This window comes from Aythya fuligula, chromosome 1, assembly GCF_009819795.1.
Source record: "Aythya fuligula isolate bAytFul2 chromosome 1, bAytFul2.pri, whole genome shotgun sequence".
NCBI lineage: Eukaryota > Metazoa > Chordata > Aves > Anseriformes > Anatidae > Aythya > Aythya fuligula.
Window position 1 is genome coordinate 24,293,406 of NC_045559.1, and position 24,708 is coordinate 24,318,113.

The 24,708-nt window shown below is 36.0% G+C and overlaps 1 protein-coding gene across 1 annotated transcript in view; it reads right to left on the minus strand.

Annotated features, from left to right (window-relative positions):
* Positions 1 to 24,708, minus strand: part of PTPRZ1 (protein tyrosine phosphatase receptor type Z1) — a 138,765-nt gene that overhangs the window by 100,109 nt on the left and 13,948 nt on the right. Inside the window, 1 exon segment of the mRNA XM_032197072.1 lies at positions 309 to 374. Within this exon segment, the coding sequence (XP_032052963.1) occupies positions 309 to 374 (66 nt within the window).

Sequence of the window (24,708 nt, forward strand, 5' to 3'; positions counted from 1 at the left end):
CTATAAAGTCCCTTCCAATGCAAATCATCCTATGGTTCTGTGATTCATCAAATAAAGCAAGTCTCAAGGTTAAGGTTCTAAGGATGAGGGCTTTCTTGTTCCAAAAGTAACAGATATAGGAAACAAAATAACCTATCCCATTGTAAATTTACTGTAATTTTTCAGAATCAATTTCTCATGATTTTAGTTTAATAATTGTTTAGGCATACAGTGAGTGGTATACATACATCATGTGCTCTTTAAATTAAGAGAATGAACATAAGAATATGAAAGCAAATCAAGTTCTTCAGTAAGACAGTTTTGCTTACCTGTGTATGACCAATCTATCTCTTCAATCAATTTCCGCTGTTGTCTATAGTATCCGTACACCAAATCTGCAAAGTAACAATGAATTTACAACATGAAAACTGGAAGCTTAACAGGAACAAGACAAGTAGATGACCCCCTCACTCCCAATACTATTGTAATTACTGATGTATGGTGTACCTAGTCTTAATTTTGGACTTTGAATGGTACTTGTTAACTGTAATATAAATACTGTTCGTATTGTAGCATATAAAGGTCACAAACAAAGCAAAGACAAATGCTTTTCAGTTTATCTGAATCTCATTTGTTATTCAATTTTTAACTTTTAGCGTAAAATTAGACATACATATGCTGGTATGATTAATGGTTTCTTCCTCCCAAACTTCATTACATCCAGGTGTTTGTTTATTTATTTATTTATTGTTCACATTGTATCTAATTTCCTTCCTTCCTTCCTTCCTTCCTTCCTTCCTTCCTTCCTTCCTTCCTTCCTTCCTTCCTTCCTTCCTTTATAATTTCAACTGAATTTTCCCCTTTAAAATTAATACAGCTATCACCAGACCTCTCCCTGAAGAAACTGTCTTCTGTGATGTCCTTTATAAAGAACTAGTCTAGTTTACTTGGAAGTCAATGAAACCTAAATTTTTACTTCAGTGTGATTAGGACTTTACAGTTTTCTCTAACTTTGTGTTATTGATGCAATTTAAAGATAGTGAATAAATATTCTAAAATGTCATTTCAGTGTGGACTAGCATCAGCAATATTATAGCTGATGTATGTGAAGTTATTTGTATCTCTATAAACTTTATTGAGAAAGGCTAAATATTACTTTTTAATGACATTATTTGTCTCTAGAGAGACTAACTATATAAACGCTCATTGATTTTTTTTTTTTTGACTACAGAATAACCTTCACTGTTATGCTTTTTATGTCCATATAACTCTAGCAATGCTACTGGTGCATGCAAAAGGAAGACTATGCCCTCGATACTTATTAATATATGCAAATTGGAGATACATTTTTTGAGACTATCATTTCTAAAGTAATAATCTTTACTAGCTTCATTAAATACTGTTCTAGAGAAGCACAATATAACCTACTTAAGAAATAATTGCATATGAACACATTGAGCACACATATGGATTGCCTCCTTGAGAAAATGCCATAGAATTAGGCTCACATTCTGCAGTAAATACAATTTCATGAAACATTTGCATAGCATTCATTTCTTTTTCTTTAATGGGAACAAGTCTGCAGTGCTGATTATGGGATGTTAAATCATAATTGCTATTTGCAAGGTTAGCAATGTTCTGTACTTTACAATGATGGTCTACCTATCTAAATTCCACATATTTTAATAACATTAGGCCACCTGCCTCCCCCATGAAACTGTGATTCCTCTTAAATGCGTTTTCTCTTCCCTTTCTCCCTCCCCATCAAAAAACACCCTTGCAACACTTAGCAACATTCACTCATGACTAAGATTTCTGCAGAAAGATCAAACCTTATATCTTAGTCCTGGAACTGAAAGCAAAAGGCTTTACTTGCACTCATTGTCTTTGGACTATATTTTCAAGTTAATATACATTGTGCTTGCTTCTTTAATTAATTATGTAAAAGAAAGCTGTTTAAGTTCTGATTCACAGGTGTTAGTTGCTGTCTCCAGTTTCCTCCTTTATCCATTGTCCTCCTAATTGTTACTTCAAACAATCAGTTGAGCATTCATATGCTAAGTAAGCAGGGTTTGGGCGTGAGAGCGTCCCACCACTTTTTAAATTCCAGATGGAGGTCTGATGGACAAGGAGTGATAGCTTCAATGAACAAGAAAAAAAGGGGCAAGGTTCACTTTTTTTTTGGTGCATTACACACTTATAGACCCAGTAAATCTTATGGAAAGTCTTTATAAATGTCAGGAGACCTTAGGAGTTCATACACCTTTTCTCCTCTGCTATTCACCTATTGTGCTCCCACAGTCCCTTCACAGCACAGTCACAGGCAGTGATTGTCAGTGGTTTTGGTATTGCCTCTTTCTGCTACAAACGTGACAAAATGAAGGAAGAAAAGCAAATTTCACTTGGGGAAGGAAGCAATTGAGGAACTGTGGCTAGCAGGGGTGTCAGATAAAAGTGTGTGCTTCTGTGTGAGTGTATGGGGACAAGTGCATGCAGCAATTTTTCCCTTGAGCTTTGCTAGCTTTCCTGGTGCCCAGTAAACAGCCAGTGACCAGCCAACAGTAGAGACCAGGTGGAAGGTTAGTGTTTTATTTTAGAGTTAACGAATTAACTTCCATTTTGCTTTTGGGATATGACAACAATACAAGAATGTATTTAAGTTAAATCCACATGTTGAGTTAAATACACGTATTAAATACAACAGTGTATTTAAGTTCCTTACATGTAATTTAAATGAATGTGGTATTAATGAGAAAGTCTTCACAAAAGCATTGTGATGTTATATGTAAATCTTTGATACTGACACTTGAGCTTTTAAAGTTATCAGCTTGAGAGTCAGCATGGCTCTTGTGACACCGACTGACTCTCTTGAGCTAGTGCCCAAAACAGTTTGAATTCTATTGATACTTTATGAAGCAAAAAAATCCTTAATATTCTCTTCTTCTTTCAGGATTCTGCTGAATATGTTTCCAAGGACTTTTGATTAATTCATAGAGCAAAACAGCTCAGGTGTGAGGTCACATTTCAACCAGTTGTATGGTTATCTTTCTATGTATGTCAGGGAGACATGCAAGATATCATATCATTAATTGCTTTTTGTTCCCTTCTCTACCCTCCTTCAGAGACTGCATGAGTCTGTGAGACTTGCTTGCTTTATATTCTATCTAACTAGTCAACAGCCCTGTTCCAGAGGCCCATAAAGTTAGGAAATGTGGTGGCCAATGCTTCAGTGTTTGTGAGGAGCAGCTGGACTGACTAATTTGTTGTTGACCTTGTCTCATGTTCAGTCATGGGGAAAAAAACAGAGAAGAAGGGCTTCTGGTTAAAGCATAGTACTGGGAGTAGTAAGACCTTGTAGATTTTTTTTTTTTTTCCAATTTAGAATGTGTAAATAGCCAGGTTTTCTTCCTCCTGACATGAGTCTGGTATTTCTTTTGCACCTATTGGCCTTTGTTCAGTTGCTTTTTATTTACTGCTCTGAATTAAGCATTCAGATACTCAGTGTGTATTTATTCATACATAAAGGTAAACACTGAATAGTTTTAAAGATTAAAGGAAATATATGTGAGTGAAATCTTGATTTAGCACTCTGTGCTGGGATAAATAAGTGGAAACAGGACCTCATATCTCTGATTTTTGACAGGGAAAATCCTCTGACAGATTCTGACGCAAGTCACAAGTGCCCTCCAGAGACTCTTCTCTTAAGCCTTAGCAAAAAGGGTATTGAGAAGACAGTTATTGATGCACAAAGCATGTTTGGGGATGTTACAATCGATGTGCTGCTTTGCTATGCAGGAGAAAGGTCAGACGTAATCTGGGACTGTAATTTATACCAGTCTGCTGTAATTTTACCAGGTCTTTATGCCTGTCCTTTTTGCCAAGGCGGTGTCAAGAGATACCAGCTGCTAGACTCAAGAGGACAAAAGGACAACCTTCTGTTTTTTAGCCTAAGCTACAGCGTGAACTTCTGAGCTGCACCTCCAGTAAAGCCTGCATTTACAAGACTATGCCAACAGATTCCATTTTTATAGAAGCTTGGACACATTTAGATAAAAGTTTTTCTGCAAAGGCGCTGATGTTCTTTGTGCACAGTAGAGGTAGGCACTCTTAACTCATCATTAAACTTGCAAAAACATCATGTGGTCCTAGGAAGTTACACATCACTCAGTATTTTCCTCCTGTCCCAAAATCTAACCGAGAAGCAAAGAGTAGAAACTCTAAATTAATATGCATTCATCTAGTTCAAGTGGACAATGGCAACGCGTTACAGACATGCATTGACATTAAAATCAATAGGAATTTCAATTTACATGGACAGGATTCGATCTGTGGTTCATATGTCAAAGAAGAGCATAGGAACTTTCTGGATTCTAGCAAGCATTTAAGCAATCACTGAAAATGATACAAAATACATTTGAAATTAAATACACAGTGAAGAAGTTTTCATTTTAAACAAAATTGTGTCTCATGAGATCTTTCCTGTGTACACTTGCATTATTGACACTGCATGAGCTGGATGCTATGAATACTAGGAGCTTGTACTGGTTTAGAAAAGATTAGAATAATCTGTAAGTGACAAACACCTCTTAAACACAATGCCATTGCTTTTGGTTTACCATATCTCTGAGCCAGATGCAGATGAAATTGGGAGCATTATACTGGGAAATGATCATTACATATTTACCTTATTTTAATGTATTTGCTTAGGCATTTGGTATTGGTTATTGTGAAGGACAGACAACTGGCTTGACCTAGCAAAACAGTCTGAAAATTTTTATTCAAATATGGTGCTTGCCAATACACTCAGTAAACTGTTTGGCAGGACAAAGGACTGGTCACCCAGGTTCAGATTTTCTACTAGACAGACTGATTTAAATCCACTGAAGGTTATCAAGATGCACCAACTTATGTCTGAATTTGAATGTATTGGATAATGCTCATTCAAATACAGTAGTGTAGTTCTGACCTTATGCCCTACTTGATCTTTCTACTCTTCAACAGCACTTTTATAGAATGTAAAATATTTTGATGGTCATATTTTTTAGACCAAGACATTGGAGAAGAGTTAGGTTTAAACATGAACAACAAATTGAAATTGTATGATAAGAATACAAAGCTACAAGGTAGCTCAAGGAACAGCTTAGAAACATGTGTACCTGGTGTCTAAGAAGTGTCCAGGACACTGGACAAAATTTCTGCAAATAAGTCAGAGAGAAGGACAAAATGCATGGCTAGAATAATAATAACTTTTTTTTTTTTTTTTTTTTTTTTTAAAAAAAAGCTAAATATGATTATCAAAATAGATGTTTCCTGTCACATATTAAAAATAATATAATTAAATAGATCAAAATACCTTTATTATGCAAATTCTACTTCAGGAAATAAACAGAATCTTAAACATAACTAAAACTAACAAAATCAGCCCTACTAATAAATAGTGTATTCTCTCCTTATTTTACCTTCTATTAACAGAAGGTTTCAGGACCCTCTTCAATACCTTTCATCCATCTTGTGATGGTGTAGCTTCATTTTCTCATCTGCATGATTTATACTGATGGAGGAATGGAAAGATTAAAAGCACAGTCTACTAACAGTCACAACGTTCTAATGACAGGAAGTATCTATAAATCCCTTTGAGATAAGATACATTTGTCTGAATAAGGTCTCTTTTATGGATTTGTTCAATTTGGTAATGTCATCTGTAAAATCCTTAAAAATACTAAAGTGATTTTATACCCAACCTCTACCATTTCATGTACATTTTCCCCTTGAAAGTCGAAGTGTTTAAATCTTTTTTCAAGATGGGTCTAAGAATTCTGACAGCCTTAGAGAAATTTAAAAATATTTTTTAATCCACAGTTCCTTCTGTGTAGGCTTATTTCAGGCATCAATATATTTTAGGGTATCTATAAAGAGAGTCATTTCCCTTAATTATGCTGGAGTGTAGGCTGCTCATTCTGATATGGATTGAAAAACCAAGACCTTCCCTGCACTAAATATAAAGCCAAAGCAGCTTTTTAAAATTTGTCAGTTTTTGTGTGTATTTACTAAAAGCACTTATTTACTAATATGAATTACACAAATCTAGAAAGAAACAAAAAAAAAAAAAAAAAAAAAAAAAGATTGATTGCTTTCATTTAAAAGCAGTTATCATTAAGCACCAGAGTATTAGTAGGCACTCTGCTTACTTAACCTGTCAAAACTTTACAGTGAACAGTGCCATGAATTAAAAGAATAGTGGTTACAGTATGAGCTAATGTTTATAAATCACATTTAATCGTGGTTTTCCAGTGTACCTGTATATGAAAAAACAACAAGGACTCCAGTTTGATCAATTTAGGTTCTATTCCATTGTAATTTTACTTGCCTGGTGCTTACAGAATACCCTGATTTTCTAGACAAGTGGAAAGTGGGAGGGAGCTCGGGATACCACAGGATATGATCCAATCTGCTTAAATTTGCTGCTTCCCAATTTAACGGTGACTACAAGCAAAGTAATAGGATGCATCTTTCCATTTGTGGTCTTGTACACCTAAACATCATCTGAAGATTGAGGAAAATGATCTGATAGACTTCAGCTTTCAACACAACCATTAGCAGTTAGTTGAAGCATTGATCAATGCTTTTAAATATTAGCTTTTAAAGCTTCACTAGGAATCTATGTAGCATTCAAGTGCCTGCTCATTGAAACAAGGTTGGCAAGAGAGTTTAGGTGGGAGACTGGTATAGACAGAATGTCCAGAATAGATATTTCTGAACAGGCATGGTGAAATTAAGTTTCTGTGAAGCTCTTGGGCTAAATACAAAGATACCTCAACAATTTAAGAACCTACAGAGTAGGTAACCCAGGAAGTCTGGATGACTGGCCTGCATCTGAAGATGATGAATGGATTCCAGGCATCTAAAGCCAAAACCAGAAGGGAATTAGGAGAACTGTAATCTCCCCCAAGATATGACACTAATGTCCCATGTATTAAGTGAGGCAAAATGGATTTTACCATAGAAATGGAATTTTTTATTCAAATGCAGGTATCAAGCAGTGCCTTTTGGGACACACTCATATCTCTGCTACTACAGACTCCTTTCCTCAAACCCAGGCTGTCTTTTAATGCTTTATGTGTAAAATAATGGGATCACATAAATAAAAAAACTAGGAGTACATCCAGACCAGACATGAACAAACAAAAATTCAATCAAGTCAGTGAAATTACAGGCAATTGGTTTCAAAATGAATTAATTTCTCTTTTAACATTACCAAAGGAGTAGGAAAATAGAGAGTTGAGCAGAACTGGACTTTGTTTAAACATAAATACTAATGATAACATAATTTTATTTGCATTATACTTGTCAATGTTATTGCTATTCCACAGATAAACTGAGGAAAACTTTTCTGATTTTGATTTCTAGCAAAATTGAGTGTAAAGAATTATGATAAATATAGTTAAGAATGTGAAAGTGTGGAAGTGAAAGAATGAAGAATATGTGCTTTACCTCTTACATTTAACACCTAAGTGTCAAAATATTTACAATCCTCCTTCCAACAAACAAAAACTTGTTGCAATAGACATTTCAGAACTGCAATGAAAGATAAAAAAAATTTAAGTCCTATACAAAAATCTCAGCATTCTTGTTTAAATGGCTTTTGGAAGAGTTTTTAAAAATTGTTGATACCTTTCTCTAATGTCTCTTCACCTGTTAACATTTATAGATCAGTAAAACTCTACAGTTTTGGTAATACACCTCTAAACTTCTTGTGAGTAGACCTTATGCAAGTCACCTCAAAGAAACATTTACTGAAATGAATGCATTTTAGCACAGTAGAGGTTATAAAGTCAGCTGTTAGAAACTTTATCTTTTGCAAACTTTCAGAAGTTAAAATGATCTTGTAGACTCCAATGAACACCCTCAGATGGAACCATATAATGGGTGGCAGAATGAGAGAAATATATAAAGGAGGAAGAGTTTAATTATTAAGTACTTTCCTCTCCTCCATATTGGATTCTGGACTAGTGAATTCTGCTCAACCATTATCCTTCTAGTCATTTTCCAATAAGTTTCCTGAAAGGTGGCTCTTTAAATAGAAGTATCTTCTTTTGCCTCAGGGAGGTATTTACTTTAAACATCTTGGTTAAATTCTTTTTTTCAATAACCTTTGTTATTGCCCTGGATGTTTTTGCATAAGTATTTGTATAAGTCTAGCCATAAACCTCTTACAAAACCATACCAAAACCATTCTACTCCCATGAAGAAACTCTTCAGTCAGAATTTTATGACCAAAAAATTCTAAAGCTGAACATGGACATCTGATACCAAATGCATATCTATAAAAACATGTATCTCTACTTGAAAAAGAATATATGAATATAATGAAAACAATATGACGGAAATGTTGTAAATAAATATAGGAACTATTTTTTGACAAATCCTTACATTTATATATATGTGCATAGGTATGTATAAGTATGTATCTAATGATTTGTCAAAATGGAGTATGTATCTCTCTGTATAAACATAGATATTCTGATATCTTATAACTGTATCAAATTAGAAATCTCAATTTTACTCTTTTTTCCTTAGGCATTTCTTTTTATTGTAACTGAATACATACACATATTATTTGGAAAAGGAAAGGAAGCACCTCACAACTGCTACAGACAACAGAGAAAAATGTGAACACTGACACACTAAAAGAACAAAACAAAGGCAAAACAGTCACTTAGTGTGTTCTTATTTTCTGAGAAAAAAAAAAAAAAGAGGTTCTTTCTACTAGAATATGGAAGAATTATTAATGCAGAGGTGTATGTGGGATCTACAGAATAACTGTAATTACATTTGAATTCATTTATGATATTATATCTCAAAATACAGTGAGGTGATGAACCCGAATTTATGCTTCCTCCTTCCCTACAGCTCATTTATTGCAGGACTGGAGACCCTGCTGTTGCTTTCATTTTCTCCCACATCATGCAGGCTCTCTTAACCAGAGAGCACAGAGTACTCATCATACCTGTTTCTGCAGATAGCTTATATCTGCCTTCTGGATGTCTTGGGGAGCATTTGCAATGTAGTTTTGCATCTGTCCAGGCAGAGAAAGGAAGCAAACTTGTGTTTCCTGATGTCCATGGAGTTTTCAAGACAGCAGGATATAGTGAAACATGAAAAGTAATAGGAGCTTAACACTATAAATGTGTGTTTTAACACTAGAAAAGTGTGTTCTGGCAAGGTTTAATTTTGAAAGAGTGCCCAAAAGATGATTAATTCTTTAAGAGTTTTAGATATGAAATAGGCTCCAAGCTGTCCAGTATCCAGTCAGAGAAATTCCCAGCAAATTCTAAAACTTAATTTAAAGCATTTGGGAAACTATCAGGTTAAGAACTGTCTGGAGTTCCACAAGCAGTCATCCAAGCCTTAGAGCTATCAAGAGCACACAGCCTGAAGTTTAATTAATTAGGCCTCTTTTTTTTTTTTTTGGTGGGATAACTCATCAATCTGCTGCAGCAATTTTGAAACTGATTTCAAAAACTTATGAATCATTACAAGCAGATCAAACTACATCTTCCTGTTTTCCCATGAATTCTAAGGAATTCAGTTTTAGTCCTAGGTTTTAGAGGATTTATGGAAGAATAGCAGCTCCAGAGGGAACTGGTGGTGTGGGTTTTCCTCCATGTTTTGCCAACTCCTACACAATGCAAGTAAAACATTGCACCAGAGCTGTATTTTCCTACAATTCAGGCACTTAGTGCTCCCACCAGGCTCTTGCTAGTCAGCATGTCTTACTCTTATTTTGAAAAGTATCTGGTCCTCTGCTTCATCAATCATAAAAAAAAAAAAAAAGTATGGTGTACTATTCTATGGAACAATATTTTTACTTTCACAAACAGCTGAAAACAAAAGGATGTACTGATTGCTCCTGGAGGTCTATTGTAGATAACTACAACAATATTCTTAACACTTGATTTTTTTTCCCCATCACATTTTGATAAAACATGAGATATCAAATAAAATAAGATGCCATTTTAAAAAGTATTTTCTTCAAATTTCCTTTCTTGATCTCATTTTTTAATTCTCTTCTGTGCCTTGCTATCTACATTGCATCCTTTCTGAGTCTTATTATCTACATTGCATCTACCATTTGATATAATCTTGAGGTCAAATTCTGTCTCATATTTCATATGTGTTCAAAGAGAGTGCCATGATCAAAATAGGAAGCCCATCCTAGTCCTGTCCTACATCACCCAAAAAAATGGAACTTCACAGATGATTTCGGAATTCAGATGTTTATAATATTTTGTATTGGAGACTCAGAAGAGTGGCAGATCATTTTGCATGTTCTATGTAGTCATGTATCTTGGTCATTTGTATTTAATCAAAAAGCTCCTCACCTTGGAGAGGAGAGGTAAATCTCTCAGGGAGGCTATACAGCCCATGTGAATCCAGACTGAACATTACACCACTGTATACACACCTCTTCCCCCCACCCCCCTAACATCTAACAGGTATATGTAACAGTAAAAGGAAACAGAATATAGCTTTGAAGTATACAATACAACAGGGGAGGAAAAAACAAAACCAACCAAAGAAAAGACCTGTTTTGTTAGATCATATTCTTTCTCTTCTAATCCTTGCTGAATTCTGTCAGCAGACATAAGCCTAGTTGAACAAGGTTTGACCCAAATGTGGAAATAATAGCCCCATAAGATGATAGATATATGGTTTAATCAATCATTGTAAACATGAAATTTCACCTTACTGCAATAACTATTTCCCCATACAATCCAACTTTTCACTAAGGCAGTAAAAAGCCTTTTCCCAGGTCTCAGGTGGTCGTGGCACTCCATGAAAAGCCTTAATTTGTGCACTGAACCACAAAATGGAGGTTCTGACCTCTTGTTACTTGCAATCCTACACTGAGTGTATAACATGGTTTGAACTGAAAATCTCATTGCAGCAATCCTCCTTCCAGGTTCAGATTAGTTCAATACAACTGAAAGTTCATATACTGTGGCAGTCAGCTGTCAACACTCAATAACCAACTGCAAATTGACTGTGACTTTCTAGCAGCAAGAAATTAAATCTTTGAAACAAAAATCAGGAAGCCTGGGAATGTCATTATGAATCATAGGCAATTTTTAACCACATAGTAATACTGTAACATGAAGAAATTAAATACAACATATCTAACTAATAAATTTGTTTTCAGTTAATTGCAATGATTCATTTACCAAGATTAAATTATTTTTATTGCCAATTAATAGAGCAATTAACTGCTCTGCTGTCAATTAACTGCATCCCAAATTAGAGGAAAACATTATCTAAAAATGTATGGTGAGTTAATGGTTTGAGCACACTTAAATCTTATAAGTAGGCTTCAATACACCTAAAGTCACTTGTCGACTTACAGTTAGCTGACAAGGTCATTCCCACATTGTGAATTCACCTGCCTAAGCTCTTTTCTGGTTTGGATTGTATCTCCCAACAGAACTAAGGAGCTGGGGTTCTTAAGTGATGAAGAATTAGTTCTCCATAGGGCATTTAACACTGAACTCCCATTGTAGGCTCTCAAAGATCCTCAAAGCCCTTGATAAATGGACACCTGCTCTTGGTCTAGGTGTAGAGCACTAAAACCCTGGATAAAGGCATTAATTATCAGGCTGTGAAGTATGTCTGCCTGTCTCTCCCTCTCATGAATATTCATATAAATGTTTTATGGTATGGAGAAAACTTCAATGGGCTGGATTGAGAGTGTCTTCTCTTAATATTCTTGAGCAAGTAATTAGGATGCCTTGTACAGGGCCATTTAGACACTTCTGCCATTGTACAAGGGAGAAAGCCTGACTTTGTGATCATCTTACACATCTGGCCAAGTAATGCAAGGTTATGAATAGGGGGTGGTCTGGATGTTTACCTATAGACTTAGTAGAAGTGCTCTCTCTGGCTGTTTTCTTGTAAACATTTCCACTTAGATGCGCAAAACCTAACAGACAAAATGAACAGGGTGCTAAATCTCACTTCCCTGGGTGAGCAAGGATGGTTTAAACTTTTAGACTCTGGACAACACCTTGGGAAAAATAAAACTGTGGAGAGGGGAGGGGAGGAGCATACAGCTAACTATATCAAAGCAACTCCGTGCAATAATAATATAAATATATTAACATGGCTACAACACTGACTTTAGCAAAGAAAAGCCAAAAGAATTCATAAACAACAGCATGACTAAATAAACAGCACAGTGTAACAGAATAGTAACAAAGAAGTAGGATTTAAGTTACCATGTGTAAAATGGCCAAATGGTGAAAAAAGACAAAGCTTACAGAAACAACACAGGTGTGAACCTGACAAAATATGACAAGATATGACAGGAGTTCATATCTTGAACACAAACAAGCATAACCTTTCTTGAGAAACCCTTAAAACATGCACAAAAGATAGCTCATATAGTGACAGCAGATGAGCCATTAACTGCAATATTATTTAAACTGATGTTCAAGTGACAGCAAGGGTGTCAAATCAATATATTGACACCGACCTTTAGGAAATATGGAACACTTTTTTTTTTTTTTTAAGATCATCTAAATAAAAATATTTCCGATTTTGAAAGGGATTAAACTTTGTAGAAGTCTTCAAAATGTCTATTATTTGACAAGAAATAACACATGGTTAAAATATTCAAGAGGGTATGTTGCAATGCTACAATGCACTCATGTTTCAAGGAAGTTCATAGAGTAATAACTAGGAAGGTAAAAGTGTAACAACACCAAAAGATGTTCAGATTTAATTGATGCAGCAGCAAAAATAATTATTTAGAAAAAAATTGCTTTGAGAAAAACTAATCTACTTTTTCTTTACTGGGTTTTCAATTAATTTTATCAGCTGAAAGAAGAGTCCAGGGCATCCCTGGAGAGCTAAATCAAGTTCTTCATCCATTGTATAGCTGGAGTCCATTTGAAATTTGCAAATATGTTGGAAACGCTGAAGAACTGCCCTTAAATGATCTGTGTAGTTTCATCTGGAAAACTGAGTCCTGTGCTGGTCTTGAATTCTCAAAAATAATCAGGCACAGTAACATGGGACAGAGGAAACACTAATGAAAGTGACCATGGAAAAGTTCCAAATAAGGGGATATGGAAAAGGCTAAGAATGCTTATTTTGGAAAGAAAACAAATATAAAGAATAATGAATGTTGTTGAGATGAAGATTGGGAACTTTTGTTCTCCCTCTCTCTACAAGAACAAGAACACCCGGGGGCATTAATGAGAAGTCTGAAAGTAGAAAAACCAGTGAAAGGATACACTTCTTTTCACATCTAGGCAATTATCACTGCAGGAAGCTGCCAAGGCTAACTGCAGAATCTAACCACTAAGCAAAGATCGAAATAGCTGTGAAGATATCAAGAATATTTGGAGTTATCACACTACATTTAGAAAGGAGCCTGGCATGGATATGATTACAGATGTGTGAGAAAGACTGCTGAGTATCTCACTGCTGCCTACTGGGAGATTTCACGGCCATTCTTGTGAGGCATCAGGCCTCTGTCAAACCATAGTAAATTCAGGTATGACGCAGGATGGCTATTCCTGCCATTTGCATACTATACAGCAGTGACCCATGGCATCTGACACAGTGGCAGTACGTGCCCTAGATGAAATACAGTTACTATTAAAACTTTAAATAGACATCACTTATTGTCCTGTTATGGACACTCTACTTGCATCCAGGTAAGCAAAGAAGCTAACTTTGAGAAGTTGGCTGGACCACCTGATATGATTGGCTCTTTCCTTGCTTAGATTCAGGGATGTCCCTAAATGCTTTTTAGCCATGTTTCCCTTAACAGTCTAAAATTTTGTCACTGATAGCAAGATATGACTGTGAATTGATATACCAGGTAAACAGAAAAATCTCTGATCCACCAGTTGTAGCCTCCTTCCAGAACTGGAGATTACATGACTCTTGCTGTCTTATTGCAATATCCACCGTGGTCAAAGATCAAATGCTCCTTGTAGACACTACTGCCTTTCACTCCATTCTTTGAGAGAATAGGACTGAACAATTTTTTGCCTAACCAACACTGCAAAATACACTTTCTATAAACTCTTGGGCAATGGTATTTTCAAATGGTGTCCTTCTGCAATTTCTCACTCATCCTCAAAAATTGATTCCTCTGTAAGGGCTTTTTTAAGGTGATTGCTGCTAATAATAATATTGCCTTTTTCTTTGGCCAGTTTCTAGCCATTCTGCTGTATCTAACTGTGTTTTTCATGGAGAACCAGAGAACCAGGAGAATAGCCTGATCTGGCCATTCACAAATACACCTTCCAGAAAAGCAAGAGATATTACTAAACAGTAAACTCCTGTCTGTTCAAACTCTCTCTCTCTCTTTTTTTTTTTCTTTTTTTTTTTCCTAATTTCTCCCTGCTGTTGTGCTGTTGTCTGCTGCTGTGGAACAGCACAATTTATATGCTCAGTAAAAACACATGCGATTATAATACTTATCTAACTGTTCCTTTGTCTTGATGAGATGATACTGTTGTGTACACTAGGATCACCCACTGATGGTCTTTTCCATTATGCCTTGAGCAGTTACCATGTTTCCCATTACAGTTTTAACATCCAAACATCACCACTAGTGAACAAGCATAGGGCACTAAAGCTCTTATGAAAATAATTCCTGGAATTTACATCTCTTAAATTGGATAATGGGGAAGTACCAGCTGTTCCTGCTGTGTTAATTCAGAGTTCTGACTTTAAAGACTTGCCTCTTCCTACTGGAAAGCTGTTGGGTAATGTCATTCTAAAGGAAGGCCAGGAAATGTAGTTACATTGCTCTCTAAATATAGTTTCGCACAGCTATACAGGAAATTCATTTAGCTAATATTGGTATAAAATGTTCAAGTAGCACTAGACAAATACTGTAAAAAAGCCTGACATGGATTACAGACACCATATCATTCATTTTATTACATTTATTTTATTGAGTATTTCTATTTCTTCCATGTCATCCTCATCAAAAGAAAAACATCCCCAGTGCAAGTCTATCATTATACTGTGGAAATAGACTGTAGCATATTAGGTAAGATAACCATATCTTTTACTTTCACCATAAGAACTAGATGAAGCTGAGACAAGTATTAGTTAATCTGGCAAATAAAATCTCTGCTGAATACTCAAATACAGGTTGCCTAATGCTACTCTTCCTGGTAGTTGTACTGTAATTTAATTTAAATGCAGAAGGACACTCCAAATGTAGCTGCTGGGTAGGGTTTCTTCATGTTAAAAGTAAAGAGGAATACAGTTTGAACTACTTCTTACCTGGGTAACTGTACCAGCAGAGACTTTTGTGCCTGAAGAAAAGCAGGGTAAAGTGGAGAAACTAGGCCTTTTTGTTATGTCCTATAAAGGTCAATGTAAGACAATGTGATAGAGAGACTCTGAATTAATATGTTTTCTCAAGCAACTCTGTGTCTAACTTCCCAGGTGTGCTGACCACCCCAGAGCAGAGCAGGACTCCTACTCTACCCAGGAAGGCAGTGAGGACTGCTGCTGCTGAATTTCCAGTCCCAGAGAAACACTGCATGAATTCACTTATCTCCCAGGCACAAGGCAGGTAATGAGCCAGGACCACTCTGCCATTTTCATGCTTCTAGTTGCCCACATAGAGGTTGTAAATAACTGCCAATTTATTTATTTTTTTCCTGTATTTCAGGGCTGTATCTGTTCTTCAGCTGTTATTTTTTTATGCTCCTTTACAGATAAATGATCTATTTTGACTGTAGCAGGTGACCAGCATTAAGTTCTTTCAAAGAGAAACCCTTAAAAAATGATGTCCAGCTCTGATTAAGTTGACTATCTGAATTCAAAGCATGTCTTGACTGCTTTCCATGAAAACAACTGATCCTTTTCATGGGTTAATGCCATTGTAACTTCCTCTACACATTGAACAGATTACCATGGACACAAATTCAGACTCCTTCCATTCACACAAGGTCCCTAGAAATTTGCATAAGTCGGCAGAGAGAACAGGCAGCCAAGCTTTCACTGGCATGAATATTGTGATGAAACTTTCAAACAATCTGCACTTTTGTCTCCTGAAAAATAGTTTACAGTACAAAACTGCAACGTAGCTAAATAATAAAGGAAAAAATATTTTAGGTGATTATTTTAAATAGTCTTTTAAATAAATAATCACTACCCAATTACCTTAAATTAATTCATGGCAAAATCAAAACTGTTTGTAAAAGTCCTATTAATCCCATATACAATAAAAAATGTTACTTTACTATGCCGTAATACTGGGCTTTTTTATCTCAAAGTGAGTCACAGCAGTGCATCTGCTGCACATAAACCAAAACTAAAATATAATACCTATGCTGGACCAAGAAAGTATTCTCAATACAGTTTGTGACTTTTTAAAAAAGACAGGCATTTTTGCCATAAACAAACTATCCCAAATATAAGGAGGGTACTTCTCCTGACATTTAAACCTATTTCTGTAAGCTTTGTTCAAGAAATTTCACTGAAATCAGCTTTGGAACATAAAACATCATTGCAATTTTGCATTCAAGGGTTTTGTAGGAGGAGAGGTCAGGATAGGGTCATCCAGAGGTTGGAGTTATTAGAACTATCTTTAGGTATCATTGTCATGAATTAATTTTAAAAAGAGCAAGGCAGACTCCAGTCTTCCAAACTCAAATTTTCCTACTGAATATTGTACAACTAAATCACCTGAATCATTCTTGAAATGCTTCCCTGAAAAGAAGCAATACACCTATTGTTACAAAATATCTCCTGAGGAGAAAATCAGATATTTCTCAGGAATCTGAATTACTTTTATTAGGCTAACCTTTTGGTGAATGTTATGTGAACATGAAGAAAGGTCAGTGCATTCCTTGAACAGCTCTTAATCCAAAGACACTGAGGGATGCACAGCCTGTCCCAAATGCTTCAGTGTATATATCAGACCTTATTGATATCTAATCTTTCCACTTCCACCCCTCTCAGTTTATTTAAGAACACACACTGTGTGTTTGCTTTGATAAAATCCTCCCACTGCTGGCTTCCAAACCTTTCCTGGCATCTTCTGCATCTGCAGAACCCTTCCTGCGACTCTGTTGTGTCCATGTTGAAGCAATTATCAGAAATGAAATATATATCTGTTCTTTTCTAACAGATTCACATTGAGGTTGTAAGTTAACCAACATTTTCATTGTAAAGCCTTTCCATCTAACAAAATTAATTGCTTTTTAATAAAAGGAATCCTATTTTTTTATTATTATTTTTTTTAATCTGGAATCTATTTTTAAAGCCCATAAAAATAATTACAAAGTGAACATATTTTAGAGTTCAGAGTTAATTGCTAGTTTTTCTGATAAGCTGTGAAGTATTTTTAAGTGAGACTACTATTGTAATGGTTCTAATCACAAAGCTCTTTCTTGTCTTCCTTAAGCAGCCAAGCCCTTCTGTAAGGAACTGTAGTTCCACTGGAAAAACAGCAAATTTTGCCACTGATTTTGTTAAACCATTAGGCTTAGGTGTGATCTGAGAGCACAAAAACTCATAATGTTATCTCAAATGCCCTCAATTCAAATAGCTTAGAACAGAATTTCCACAAATAAACTGGAACAAACTTTTCCTTCTATTTTACCCTACACCTTTAAAGCAATATACCCATTGTGCTTTAAACTACATGCTCATACAAACACAAGGTTTAACAATTACTTCCAAAATATACAATACTTTCCCTAGTAAAATAAAAAAGAGAGTTTAGACAGTTCAGAGGCATTTTTTTTTAAATTAAATTTTTCATATTTTTTGCTCTGTGCAAAAGAATTAAAAATTCTTAAACTGACATCAACCACCATGCATTTCATGATTGCATGATTACATAATGATCTCCATCTGGGACTTTGAAGCTAATCTTGAGGCTGTATCTTAATTTTTGCTCTTAAAATTAACCTGGGAAGAAATTAAGCATCTTGAAATTCATCTCAAAAAAGTGAATCCCGAGTTTCCAAGTGATCTTGTTCAAGGGCATGAATGGAATAGATAGATTGGAAAAGAAGCTGAAAAATCTGACTTTGGTCCAGAAATACTAACAACAGATATATATCTTATAGCCACACCACTTTCTGTAATTCAGCATTCAACACCTCATGCAATATCATTGACTTGTTACTTCAGCTGTACCATCAGCTCTTCAAGACATTCTCATCAAAAAAAATCTCTCCTTAAAGGGGAAATAGCTTTAATGTGAGCAAGCAATACATTAATGATACACTGTTTCATTTATGGGAAATTCAAATTTCCCAAGCTACAAGCAATGATTAGTTGCAGTTATATGCAACTTACTGCCTCTTTCCAAACCATAAGCTTCTTCACAAATATAGCATATAGTATATACAAATATAATATACTTCAGCAAAATAAGAGGAAAAAAAGATAAAATAAAACCTTTTTTTTTTTTTTTTTTTTTTTTTTCAGTTTTAGAGAAAGAAACATGAAATTAAGCAAGAAATAAATGCCATCTTTGATGAAAGAGTAAAGCATACCTCTTGATGGTGTGCTGGCTACAATCCATTTGAACAGTGCCTTTTGAAATTTCTTGAAGAACATCACAGATAATTGAATACAACAAGAAATAGATAACTGTGTCAAAGTCTACATTAACAGAGTTCTAATCTTCATCCCAAAGGGGAAAGATATGTGGTCCTTGAACTGTTTGAATATATGGATCAGCAGTAACCCTACTTTCTCTTGTACTATGAGGCACAATAATGGAAGGGACCCATGGCAACATGAGTCTCCTAGGCATCTTGTAGCTGAAGCTAGAAAGAAAAAAACAATAAAGGTCTAGCCTTCTTCTGCAAATTCTAAGTTTCATTTAAATATATGTTTGTCATTAGGAGAGTGCAGCAACATGAAGTTTCCAGGGGACCTTGGCTTTTCATAAATACCTGAATCCATTCACTTTTTGAGGTCAATATGCAGAAGACCACAGACTGTGTATCTGGCCATTTTTATTTTTCTATCAGTAAAACTTACTCTAGATAGAAATTAAGTCCTCACATCATTCCAAACTAGGACATAAGGGCTTCATATCTCTTTCTTATATATTTTTTAAAGAAGGGGAATTAAAACTTCAGAGTGTACGTGGAGATTAAAGTCCAAAAATCTAGAGCTTTTGGAAAACAGAAATCACCTGGAAGAAGTTCATCCAAAACAGGACCCAAACCTTTACACTCCTGCCTTCTAGTGCCTTTCTTCCTTTTCCCCTTCCTTTCATTCTCTCTCCTTTTTTTTTTTTTTTGTTCCTTCTGCTTTATTTTTTAACTTGAACGTTTTCATCTGTCTACTTTTTTTCTTTCGTCAACTTTAAGTTGCCCAGTTAGCCTTCCTATCAGATGTCATTCCATAGCACTTCTTTCCAGATTTTTAATGTTTTAATTGTTCTACCTAATCTGCTTTCATACATTTTATAATGCTGAGGCCCACCTGGTGAGAAGGACCCATATCTTCATCTGCTGCCAGGGAAAGCTCATGTGTCACTGAAGAATCAATACAGGCAATAGCTGAAAGATGGTTGTAGTCATCAAAGCAGTCAGATCCTTTTTCCTAGGATCACACTGGGAGCAGACCAAGGGTTTTCTACCAGCCAAATGAATTGTTCTGGCCTGCTCTTAATGGCTATCTCTACCCTAGAATAGGCAGAAACCTATTTGTGTGCATGAATTGTGTCAGGCAAGTGCAATAAGCTCAGTGTGATAGGAGTAAGCTTCTCAGCCCTGGTAAAAATGACAGCTAAGGGCAGACTGTTGCCATCAAATTAACTCCCCAGGGAAAGAAAGCTGCCAGCAATGGGCTGAATGATGGATGAATTGTTCTGTGAGGCTGCAAATAACACACAGACCATGGCTTGAACATTCCCTTTTTCTCGTATCAAATTGAAGCTCCCCTTTTCGCCTACAAGTTTGTGCCTCAGATTTGATTTACCCATCACTAGTCCACAGGGTCTCATTTGCATTTCATAATTTACCTTTATCTTTATGGTTGTCTTTTCTCAGCATACTCCTCTTATACTGCTGATTCATAAGATGAGCTCTGTCATCATCAGCAAAGCAAACTCCTTCATATCTAAACCACTTCTTTATTAATTGTCATGCACTTACTTTCTCAAGGTTTGACATTATTAATTTTTTCATAATTAGATTACGGTTGAATGAAGATCTCATTTCTGCCAAGTGCCAACAAAGTGCAAACACTATAACATGTCTGCTTTTTTTTGAGTAAATACAAATTCTATCAGTGTTAATTCTGCCTCCTGTGAAGGTGTGTAATGAAAGAGAGATTAGAGTATTAGTAAAGAGAATTCTATATTGTTGTTCTAATGCACGTTTGCTAGTTTGATGTCAACTAATTGGTAAATCAGGCACTGATGAAAGGGTTGCTTTTTAATTTATCTAACAACACCTGGCTTATTGCCAAATGAATGGGCTCACTGCTCTTGTATTGGCAGAATGCTAGTTTATTTATGTGAGGATCAAGTTTTATTCATTCATTAAAAAAGCATCTAGTCCCTTATGAACTCCATACCACCACTGGGAGGAAAGGAGATGAAATAATATAACTGTAGAAAAAAACAGTTCCTGCTGGTTTTATTGGCATCTTGATTAATGGAATCATAGAGTGGCTCAGGTTGAAAGGGACCTTAAAGACCACCTAGTTCCATACCCTTCCACCATGGGCAGGGATGTCACCCACTAGATCAGGTTGACCAGGGCCTCACCCAGCCTGGCCTTGAACACTTCCAGGGATGGGGCATCCACAGCTCCTTTTTGTTTTGTTTTGTTTCCGTTTCCTGCTGACTATGGTCCCTGGGCATGAGTCTTCGGACTTGAAGATATAATGTACTGACTTATACAGTAGATAGCTGGAAACAGGTGTTGTGGAGTCATAAGCTTCTGTAGATGCCTGTATCTCTAAAAGATATTATTTTAAAGTTCCAATACTTCCTATTTTGTCTTTAACTAAATGGGGAAGGACCTCACAAATATAAAACTCTTGAAATACCTTGTTATGGAATGTGTTTTCCACCCATCATAGAATTCTGGCTTGGAGGAAAAAGAATAAAGATTTTCTCTTTAAAGATGCAAGTACAACATCAATTTTATTTTCTAGAATGAATGCAATTCAGTCAAGCACATCCTTCTTCATGACTAGAGCCTTGGATGGATTCTTAAAATAAACTCATTGTAGATATCACATAAAAAAGAACGTAGAGTTGTTTTTCTTCAATTAAAATCACTGTGAAATGTAGCTGAAATATATTCTCCAGTACTGTCTCCCTCAAACAGAACCTTCATTCTGTGCAAGCCTGTCCATTCCCCCTTGCACACTGAAATTCTTCACAACCATGACCCTCACAAGTCCAAATTTTCAACTTCTCTTTAACATAACCAGTTATTAGTGAAGGTGTATACCTTTTGCTGAAAACCAGCAAAGTCCCTCTTTGATCTGCAATGAACAACTGTGTTCTGTCCATAGAAGCATCAGTGTGCTATACTCAGGAGCAGCGAGTTTCAGTCAAATCTTGGTTTTGTATATTGTGCAAAGATGTGGCATTAGGTCTCTATGAATTCTTTATACATGAAACCTTTTCCAACCTAATTACTTTGCGGAATAAGAATTTTTTTTTGTTAGTTTTGTTTTGTTTCTTGGTTGTTATAACCTGAAAATCACTGTCAGCACTCACTTATTAACAATCATTATCATGATTTATTTGCAGCATTGCCAGAACATCCACAGAACTCTAGCTGCATTGGGACTGCATGCTGTATAAACAGAATGTAAATGAAGATCTCAGATATGGATGTTTGCCATAGGTGGCATGTTAAAATTGCCTAGAATCTGCAGTTCAGGACTCCCCACCTTCCTTTCAGACAAGAAATCCTTGCCACTAGAAAAACAGGATTTTCTGAAGGGAAATCTGGGTCACATACACACGTATGGTCCAGGAAGAGGAGGAGAGGACAAGGAGTGTGCAAGGTCCCTTATGAGTAGGACATGAGAGGAGAGCTCATGTGCCAGACACAGAAAAGGAGCTGAGGCAGGGTGGTAGTGCAGGGGGATGCTACTTCCCCAAACCTGGCACTGCTCTTCTCATTGCATCACTTCTCACTGCAAGTGTCAACAAGTGTTTTCTATAATTTGTTTATTGTGTATTTGCTACAAGTATTACATAGTGTTACATACCTATATGTATTTAGACATCACTGTTGTGATCATGCCAAGAAAATTGTACAAACAATTCCCATTAAAAACAAATATATGCAAGGCTGCTCTTCTCTTGCTTGAATGTTTTTTTTCTGTTGTGATGGATGAGCATCTCATAAACTGATCTGCATTAGACTCCACCTGGCTGCATTTTTTAAACAGAAGAAACTAGCAGCATTACTCTCTTCATTTTCCTCACTATAAGGAAGGAAGAAAGGCTTTCAGACAGCTGAGAGAGAAAGCTTGGGATTCAGACACTTCATTTCATCTCTCTCTGGGTTTGGTGATGTGAAGCCTGTAAAAGTCACAGTAGGCATAGTTCAACTTCCTTCTCCAGCCTCCTTTTGTAGTAGTTACAAAAGGCAAGTAGATGTAGACTGCAGCAGCATCAAAATAAAAAAAATAAAGATAATAAAAAAATTGAAATAAACAGAAGCTGCACCAGTGCCAGATATCTCATTTGTGAACTAACTTCCTTCCTTCCTTCCTTCCTTCCTTCCTTCCTTCCTTCCTTCCTTCCTTCCTTCCTTCCTTCCTTCCTTCCTTCCTTCCTCCCTCCCTCCCTCCCTCCCTCCCTCCCTCCCTCCCTCCCTTCCTTCCTCCCTTCCTTCCTTCCTTCCTTCCTTCCTTCCTTCCTTCCTTCCTTCCTTCCTTCCTTCCTTCCTTCCTTCCTTCCTTCCCCTTTCACTCTTCTTTTCTTCCATTTTCTCTCTTCCTCTCTCTATATTTCTCTACTGGATTTCAATGTATTTTGGAATAAGGATTCTGGAAACTACATTAACAACACCTTTTTCTTGTCAGTAGGACTCACCACTTTTTTATGATTTTCAGGATATTATGCCTGTCTTCCTTCTCCTACACTTCTGGCTATACACAGCATATAAATATTAAATTACAGGAATTAGATAAAACAGAACCATGGATATCCCCACCCAGTATAGGTGCCTTTCTTCATGCTGACTTCCAAATGGGGACAGTGAGGTAACAGGCCTTGTGGCAATCCATGGTCTCCGGTATCTTTGGGTCATGAGGTATGAATTTCCCTTTAGGAATATGGTCAGAGAGGATCCACTGCAGGATAAATGCTCAGACCAGTTGTTTTGACCCAAGTTGTCAAATGGGAATGGACATGCAGCCTCAGCTAAGTGAAGCTATACATCATTGGGAGGGCTGTGCTCATGCTGGAAGGGCCATCTGTCACCAGAGGCAGCCCCTTGCATGCCAGTGCTCACATGGTAGTATCTGTGCACCCTAATATTTATGTAGTTCTTTTGTTCCTAAACTGACTTAATGAAGTATGGTGATATTGGTTCACACAAAACACTTCTGAGTTAAATACTGCTATCTCTGTCTTACAGATGAGGAACTGAGACAGGCTTACTCCATACCTCTTCGAAAACCTTGACTCACAGGACTGGCTAAAAAAAAAAAATGCTTCACCAACTCAACTTCCTTTTATGCTGGACAATATTTATTTATTTATCCATTTGTGTATTTATTTCCTAACAGCTCTTCCCATCTTCTCTGTCCCATCAGCTTCTCTTTCTGTATTTTACTACATTTCTCAGCTCCTGTGTGTAGGTGTCATACTGATGTTCTGTTTTTGCGTGGTAACTTACACAATGAAATCCTGATCATGGACAAGCACATTAGTTGTTATCAATATATAAATGATAAATGACAGCAATTTGCTGATTATACAGCATCTCCAGATGTTGGTTTCACCCCAGATCCAGATTTTGTTTCTGAAAATGCTTTTAACAGGCACATATTTGCATATGACAGCACTATACTAGCTTAAAATATCCATGTATCCTTAAACTATTCTATAATGCCTCTTTATTTTCTTAAAAATTTATCATTTTCTTCCTTCTATCCATGAATAACTGGAAGTTATTTGAGGAAGTGTACAAAGTTTCCAAGCAAAGACAACACTATTTTACACTGAAGAACCTATTAAATTTCAGTTATTAGAAAAAAAATCAATAAATTAAGTAAACAGTTTGATGGATGCTATTGCTGAACCCACAACCATTGCTACTCAAGCAAAGAAAACAGCTTCATTTATTTTGCTTTTGGAAGACACAACAGCAAAATCAACCTCCCAGACTGCAGTTAGTTTTTTTTACAAAATATTCCTATCCTTGAAAACAAAAGATTAAGCTTTTAGACACACTTTTATCATTGTTTTAAAGATCTTGACTTTTTTTTTTTTTATTTTTAATAATTTTATTAAAGCATCTATGTTAGAACATAGGACAGATCAGAATATTTTCATTGAGTTCATGTCTAGCACTGTATCAGAATTTAGCCTTGTAATAGCATAGAAATAAAAATAATAAAATATGTGAAGAGGGCATGAAAGTAAAATTCTCCAGTTACATCTTATCATCAGACCATAAGTACACATAACTGCAGACTTCCTAGAAATTCCATAGTCATTTATGCAATACAGAGATACTGAAA